The sequence below is a fragment of the Cydia pomonella genome, chromosome 7, assembly GCF_033807575.1.
Source record: "Cydia pomonella isolate Wapato2018A chromosome 7, ilCydPomo1, whole genome shotgun sequence".
In the NCBI taxonomy this organism is placed as follows: Eukaryota; Metazoa; Arthropoda; class Insecta; order Lepidoptera; family Tortricidae; genus Cydia; species Cydia pomonella.
Window position 1 is genome coordinate 17,015,886 of NC_084709.1, and position 8,873 is coordinate 17,024,758.

General features: G+C 38.5%; 1 protein-coding gene across 1 annotated transcript in view; it reads left to right on the forward strand.

The window, feature by feature from the left end:
• Positions 1-7,993, forward strand: part of LOC133519999 (mucin-2-like) — a 127,245-nt gene extending 119,252 nt beyond the window's left edge. Inside the window, exons 4-7 of the mRNA XM_061854231.1 lie at positions 718-785; positions 1,588-1,764; positions 5,621-5,993; positions 6,244-7,993. Of these exons, the coding sequence (XP_061710215.1) occupies positions 718-785; positions 1,588-1,764; positions 5,621-5,993; positions 6,244-7,694 (2,069 nt within the window). The 3' untranslated portion in view covers positions 7,695-7,993. The remainder of the gene's footprint in view (positions 1-717; positions 786-1,587; positions 1,765-5,620; positions 5,994-6,243) is intronic.
• The last annotated feature ends 880 nt before the right edge of the window (positions 7,994-8,873 follow it).

Sequence of the window (8,873 nt, forward strand, 5' to 3'; positions counted from 1 at the left end):
TTTTAACCTTGCGCATATATTTTTACCCGAAGTACCATGATTTTACTACGCTATCTATGTATTTTATATAGTTATTAGATAAGTATTTATGTATGTGGGTATGTTTGTGTCGTGTCTTCCACTGACGCGTCAAAAATACTGAGCGGATTTTGGAGAATAAAATGTCAAATCTGTTTTAGTGGCGCAAGTGACATAAATACATTTTTAATCAACTTTGAAAAAAGAAGAGGTTTTTATGAATAAAAATAAGTAGGGTTAAGGTTTTACAAAACTTCGTTTGCTTCTTAGCTTTTCACCTACAAACAAGTTTCCTCCGGCCCTCCAGACTAGGGAACAATTAAATTTTCATAATAGGGAGTATTACTGCAATGTTCTGCCGCCAGAGAGCAGCACTATCACATCACATAAAACATAGAGTAACTTACTTATATACATACTGTGTCTTAAACAGTTTTTTGAGAAGTTTTTACTATTACACTGATGCATCAAATGTACAGAGGCCTACCGCGAATCGCGAAAATCGAAATTTCGTTATCCGGCTTCTTTATCGCTCGAATATGCAAGAATGATACAGAGGTAGATAACAAGATTTCAATTTTCGTGTTTCGTGGTATAAGCCCTCAGAATGTGCTAGTGGCGGCCTCTACGCAGTCTTTTGCCCTAATAATATCCCCTATTTCTAACATGCTAATTTTTATGTATTAATTTTATTTTCAGTATGGCTGTGGCTACTGATATACGTATTCCAAAACGAATTTCGGATATCGAGGTCCATCGAACCAGGAGTAAGTACAGTTATTATTTACTATAAGTATTTTATTAACTATCTCTGCGATAGATTGACTTGATATATTTTTCTAAAACTATTAAGCCGACTTTATAAAGCGATAAACATACATATAGTTAATAGTTTGAGCTTCACTTGCCACCTTTATTTAAAACCCGAGTATAAAAAAAAAGGTGGCAAGTGAAGCTCAAGTGAAGCGCATGACAACACATGGATTCAACGGGCATTAGTAATGAACTTTAAAGGGCCGTCACAATAGATCACTATCGTCGACGTGGCAATAAATAATAATGACAGAAACGTATCGGACGCAGTGTTGCGAATGCAACTTAATATTATATAAAAATATTCCTAATGCAGTAGCTAAACGCAGCCGCCGGGCTCGGCTAGTATTCGGAGGCTTTTCAAAAGCACCAATAGGAGCGCTCCACATATTCTGTATCGCGGCCAATTAGAAGCATCTAAATTTAAACCACTTTTTGTACTGATCAAATATTGCAAATTCACTCTTTCATCATCCTCCATAAGCAACACCCACTTTCTACATTTAACCGTTTTGGCAAGAACCCTTGTAAACCAGTACCTTTTGGAAGATTATACTTCACTTCATTATAAATCGAAGTTTTATTCGAGTCGTCGAGATCCTGACCCGCACGGCGGCTACACGCAGCAAGGGAATTTCCGAGCAAGGTTAGTCAAGCCAATGTGTGATGAGCGCACCTCAATCCTGATCTATAGAAAGAGCGATTAGTGAACGTCAAACGGTACCCTCAATTAACACCAAATCCTCTCAATTCCAGTACTTGGACTTCGACAACCTCCCCGAGACGAACTTCACGTGCGCTGGCAAGGTCATCGGCGGCTACTACGCAGACCTCGAGACCTCATGCCAAATGTTCCACGTGTGCACCGTGGGCCAGCAGGACGAGCCCATGGACATCAAGTTCCTGTGCCTTAACGGCACCGTCTTTGATCAGGTAACACATCAAGATGGACTATAATGTCATAGATTTAAAGAGTCACAGCTGCCATTTGATCGAAGTTACGCTCTTGTTTTAAAGTGACATGTTAAAATATTTGCCCACTGGCCCACTGTAATGCCGACGCTGTAATGATGACACCGTGCGAGCGGGAAAGCAATATAATTACGCGCGTGCGTAGGCGGGTCAATGAACGAAATTCTTCATGCTTAGCATCCTTACTTTATCAGGCAGATATTCATTACTTTAATTATTTTAATGTTTATGCCAAATTTTATGTTGTTTCATACATGTCGATTGTATCTATGACGGCAGTTATGTTCATGTGACTCTTAGCAAAGAGAATTTGAAATAGAGGTGGATTGTCAAAGAAAAATTTGTAGCCACAGTAAATTTTCTGCCATCTTTCGACACATGATTAGAACATTTAGAACGCCATTTGACTTTGATCCTTATTCTTTCACTGATATACTGTGTTAAATTTGTGTTAGATGGCGCCACTTTTTGATATTTAACAGATTTAACACATATGAGAGTAAGAGTAAGGACTAAACTCAAATAGCGGTCTAAAGGTTTTAATCATGTGTCGAAAGATGGCAGTAAATGTACTGTGACCACAAAGTTTTCTTTGATAATACTTACACCTCAATTTCAAATTCTCTTTGCTCTTAGGTAGAACACTAGGGGAACTTAGGCAGCTGATAGCCGCACAGCTTTATATATTTCGAAGAAATTTAACTGTCAAATATAAAGGCTTGGCGCATTGAGTTATTATTACTATAGAGAAGCCATACCAAACAACGAAATTGTCGCAATCGTAACCTGTACCACGCGACCAAAACATCGTAAGAACCGTAAAAATTCATGGCACTTACGTGTTCAGGTCGCGAGATTCACGCTCCGCTTCTATGGTTTGTTGTCAAAACAACAACAACTCATGGCGCAAAATACTAGTTCCGTCTACCGGTTCTAAACGTAGCAATAATAGTTCAATGGCTTGACGACAGTCTACTTAATACCTGCTTCAAAATAACATTATAATACGCACTTTATACACGTTAAATATAATATACTATTAGCATAATACTCAGAGTTCGGACAAGTCATCAAAAAACCATCTTTAAACAAAATTAATTTTGTATCAATCAGAACGTGTGCGAACGATGCTATAAGCTTAGAAACAATAGTTATTTGTACAACAAGAGAGCAAAGTTTGATATTTCTTCGAGTGCTTGTGAATCTAATTTAGAATCTTAAGCGTAGTAAGGGACTCAAAAGCGCACGAGATGTAAATAACTTTGATCTCGTGTAGTACACAAAATTTTTCACGTCAGTCAGCCATCAAAAAATACAACCTGAAAAAATGTAATCCAGACGGACGGATCACTATTTCACTCATGTTTTCTGAAGGTATTTTAACAATTAACTTTAATTACCGCAATAAAACAAAACGAAAGAAATTTAAATAAAATAATACGAAAATAATGAATTAACGAACATCAATTGACAGTTCAATCGACAACTTTTTTTTTGTAAAAAAAAAACTATAAGATCCGGTCCGAATTGCAGATACTACTATTTGTCAACTATAGTAGAGATCGTTAAAAGTAGTTAAGTAGAATTATTTACTGCGTAACAATTGCGTAAATTTGTATAAGTTCATTGTTTTGATTGTATAATAAAATACGTAAAATATGGTGTTTTTATTAAATTTTAAACTTTTATTTCATTAGTTAATTATTACGAATGAAGACTCGTAGGGTGTTTTGGAACGATGCGGTCTGACTTATTTCGGGGTACTATTATAAACCGTCAATATACCGTTGAATTACGTATGCACTTTTTTCGTCTCTTTCTTTTTGCTGATGACGTGAAAGGGATAAAGACAATAGAATCCAAATATTTCGAACTTGTATTAGGCCCCGCACGTTGAAATGACATTCGAAACTAAAGGTCACTTGAATGTTATTTTGTCTCACTCGGTGAGCAAAATGCGATTTTGCTCACTGTATTTAAGCAACAAACATTTGTTCGAGCTGCTGACGTGAAAATTAAATTTATATTAAAAAAAAATCGACTTTTAATTTGTAGCAGCATATTCAAACAATTACATCTCGGAAATAGAAGAAGATGTATTGAAGTATTTTTATGTACAGTATTTTTTTTAATAATATTCCATAATTATACTCAAAATCGCAACACAACATTGTATTAATTTTAATATGTTCAGTCTTACGAGAATAAAAAAATAAACGTAACGGCTAAACATTGTATCTAGCTTATGTCAACACAGAATTAATGCTTGCTTGTTAATACAATAGTGCGGTTCAAGAGGAATTTCCTCCCGCGGACGCTCCGGCTGTGGAATGAGCTCCCTTCCGAGGTTTTCCCGAGGGTCTACAGTATGGGGTTCTTCAAAAAAGGAGTGTACAGGTTTTTAAAGGATCGGCAACGCGCATGTAACACCTCTGGAGTTGCAGGCGTCCATAGGCTGCGGTGACTGCTTACCATCAGGCGGGCCGTGTGCTTGTTTGCCACCGTCGTGGTATAAAAAAAAATAAAAAATAAAAATGGATGGATAATACAGTATGCTAACATTAGGTGATTGTAATAATAGTTATAATATCAGTTATTGAAAGACCGTCAAAAGCATACTTTTGGCGCGTAGAGCCAAACGTATAGACTTAGACCAAGCTAAGTTGGCAGCGATTTTGATAGCACAGACTGTGCAAGTGTTATTTTCAACGTCAATCTTCTATGAAATTATCAATTATCACCTCATCTTCATTCTGTCTGTCGTCCGTCAAGTCAAGCGTATGGCCGTGAACGATGACGAACGAGGTAACATAATAGTACTGTAGGTGTAAGTTTCTGTTTAAAATCCATAAAAAGGACAACGTTTTTATATTTGAAAACATCATACGTGTTCCCTAAAAGAACATCACAAGGTATGCTATCAAAACACAACAATACATACATTTTTTTTCTATAATTTGTAACGAAAGATCAACGAATAATATTGACATAATAGTGTTAAATACACAAATAATTCTTATTATTTTCAGCAAAGCTAAAAACCAAATGTGTTTAACCTTAGAAACGAATAGATTTTGCGCGTTAAACTGCATTATAAAAATGTTTTTGAAGGAGATAATCTTTATTTTGTTGCGCTCATTATACTTAGCGCCTACCCAGTTGCCAACGCTAGGCGGCGCTGCTATCGTGCACCCGGCCAATTGCCGTGCCGTTCGTTTTTGTAATAACCTGTCTGAGCTATGATATTATTATTTTTTTATTGTATCTTTCTTATTCTGGCAGGATCTTAAAATCGTCTACATGGCCTATGTAGGGGGCACTCCAGAATGATGTGGTTAATGGTCTGATCTGGGTGCCCCATTTGTACCAGTGGTGGCCACAGTTGCCAACTCCTGTTCTTAGGCAGTTAAGAGCGGACCTCACCCGGCGGTGTTCCTTGAAGCCTGCTGGGGGTACTCGCAGGGGTTAGAGCAGCGAAGGGTGCATGCATGCATGCAATATCTGCAACTGTGTAATAAGCTGCAATTTTGATACCTAAATAAATCATTTTTCATTTTCATTTTTCATTTTCAATATGCATAATAATAGTAATGAACTGGATACTTCACTCGGAAAAACACGAATTTAATTGACTCTACTATCACACTGGATGCGATTCTCACGTCGCTCCGGCGTGCAAGCGGGATGTTGCTTATAATACGCGGTCGCGCATAGCGTTATCTGGCTCAAACATCGGAGCGGGGTGCAAATCGCATCCAGTGTGGTAACCGCCATATTGTAAATAAGTTCAGTACAAAAATGTTATTCATTTTTTCAGGAGACAAGAGTATGTGAACGGGTGGATGAAGTAGATTGTACAAAGTCTGAAAAGTTTTATAGTTTAAATTTAGAATTATATGGGAGCACACTCGCACCACCCATAATGCAGCCAGACCAATCTAAACCTCAAGGAGAAACGACTGAACAAACAAATCAACAAACCAAACCAAGTAAAACGGCAAGCCCTGCGCCCCCTCCAGCAGCTGAGCCTCCTGCTCAAAGTGATAAAACACACATAATCCAAGCAGAGATCGAGGATTCGACGGAAGACCCTGTATTAGATACGAAAAAAGAAGAGCATCAAAATAATAATCATTATCTCCCAACTAGTTCTGGGTTTACGTCGCCTGAGCACGAAGAAGCCAACGAGGGTTTGTATTATTTATTACTTATAGGCTAGAGGATAAACAATAATACCTAATATAAATACATTTGTACAAAAAGTAATAGTTTTAAAAACAGCTTTATTGCCGACGGTATTTAACGCCCCCAAAGAATTCGACTTAACAAAGGCCTGTTACTAGTAGCCACCAAAGACTTCCATCATGTTTCAAAACAATATGGCTTTTAAGGGTTTTTTTAATTATATGCATTAATTTAACATATTCTTCACTTTTTCAGAAAATCAAGAAGAAGAATTCGATAGCGAAAATCCTGATTACGACGATGATTACTCTCCCTCTACATCTACTCTCACGCACGCTCCGACCACTACCACAACAACAACGACTACTTCAACAACTACCACTAGAAAGCCGCAACCTACTGCAACATTTACGCCATCCACTTTATTTCACCACCAACCTCCTTCTGGGCCATATTTGAATCCCTCACAAAGCCCTCCGTTGTCGTCTCTGTCTCCTCCGTCGCACGCCTCCTCACTTGCTTCTGTGTCTGCATCACCTACTTCTGATCCGTCACTCTTATCTCCACAAGAATTTATCTACCGACACCGAGGACCTGGTTCGGAGGCTATTTCGTTTCAGCGCCAAAGTTTTCGTCCTGCTGACGGAGTTTTTATAACGCATGCTCCTCCTCATCAGTTTGATCATTTCCAATATGAATCATCCCGTACCGCACCACGACCAGCGCCTTTTGTACAGAAGCCTCAACCTTTCCGACCTACTACCTTAGATCCCCGGGATCAACTATTGCGTCCAGGGCCAACTTCACAATCATCTGAACGCCATGAAATGGCAGTGAAGCATAAACAACAACCTCAAGCTTACCTGCCCTTGCCGGCTCAGAGGCCTTTACCTTTTGATCCATTCTATTATGATCGTAAGAGGAGCGATGAATCAGTTGTACCCGATAACGAATCAACTCTTTCTGCGCGATCTGTTGCACCACCTCACGCGCCACAGAACAAGCCAAAAAGCCCACCGCGGGTTATTGTCACCGCCAGCGCTTCGGTCAGCGATAGCAACGGGAAGAGATTAAACTACACTGTTGGAAACGTTGTCAGTGCAGTGAAACCCATTGTGCCAATAAACTACGACGACTACAAGGAGTCAGATCTTATATTTGATCCATTCTTTCTCGATGTGCCAAAATTACAAAAACGAAGGAAGACTAGATCGAATCAGAAGAGAAGAATTTTTACAGTACCCGCGACCGCAACTGTGTCGTCTGAATTAGTAACTAGTAAGCATGTTGTTACCAAGGCTTCAGTCACGTCTAGGGCTACAACCACAGATAGTATGAGCACTACCATTCCCACCACTACTACTGCAGCGTGGAACCCAAACGATTACGTCGACGATAACTATGAACCGCATGCTTACGTTCATTCTATGCCTCCGCTCGCTATTCTTCATTATGAAAGAAAAACATATGATAAACATGAGGGAAAGCCTAACAAAGACTCAGTAACGGTTAAAACCGATAACTCTAAACAAGATCATCGTTTGATACTTGTGTCGAGGCCGACGTCGTCTGTAGCGCAGACAACCTCTAGTCAAAGCATAGGCGCGGGCGCAGCGCCCCCCGCCGCGTCTCCGCCGCCCCCGCCGCCCCTAGAAGCGCCCACTTGCGCGTTTCCGGGTACCACTGACTGTCGGACCCATGCCTAACTAATTAGCTCATATTAGGTAGATTATTTAGATAGACAAATTTCAAATTGTTCAAATATTAGTTGATTCTAACGCGCAGTGAAACGGTTGTCGCAAACTAATGACTTTTTCATTTACGTCTCTTAAGACAGGGTCAACCATTAAATTAGATTAAAATATTTATATTTTATTGCTACATCTACGACTTCTGTAAATAAAAATGTATTATCCAAGTTGATGGTGTCAAAATGTAACATAAGCTACAATTATGAAAGGAAAATCTGTAAATATTTTATAAATATAAATCATGTTTCTGTAAATCTCGTTTTATTTATAATATATTATACCGTCTGTGTAAACTACATCACCAGATGTCACTATAAAATGGATACAATTTAAAGGCATGAATACAACATTAAGAAGGTTGCATATACCTTGTATGTCAAGACTTATCTTTATTCATAATGTTGTTGTTTTGGGAAATAAGAATCCCAAAAGTCCCAATGTTTGTAACATGTTATTAACCTGGAGGTTTAAAAATTTAACAGTGTTCAAGACAATGCCGGGAGGTTCCGATATTTTCGATAGTAAGAAGAAAATATCATCATTATCATCAGATGAAAACAAGCGATGATTATTTCAATTATGTTTACGATAAACATGTCCGATGACACTCTTCTAAAATGTATGCAATTTGATTCCACTAAGTAAAACGAGATAAAGTGCATCTATGGAGGTACGTGCGTAGACAAGACATACGGCCTATGCCTGAAATTAATTAGTACAAGGAGGACCCGAACCGCGACATCATTACATTACTCATGTGTTAATTTTAAAGAATATCTGGAGCGAATTGTTTACGGAGCTAGAGACTGAGACGAAATTACCAGGAATAGTCCTCATATAGGTACACTATACCTGTCCTTACTTTACCACCGGGATATCTTGAATTCAAGTCCAGTTGGATGTCAAGGTCAAAGAAGAAACGCTCAGTTGAGAACTAGGCAAGTCAGTTATGCGCACATGAAAGAGTTCTAGGTCAGACTGAGACACAAGTCACAGAAGACGAAGCTAATGCAGCTTTGGACACAAAGATGAACATAGGTAAAAATAAGAACAATTCAAGTACTTACAACACCTAGTCTATTACTATCTTGTATACCAAATTGACAGCAATAAACATATACTTGCTTTACTATA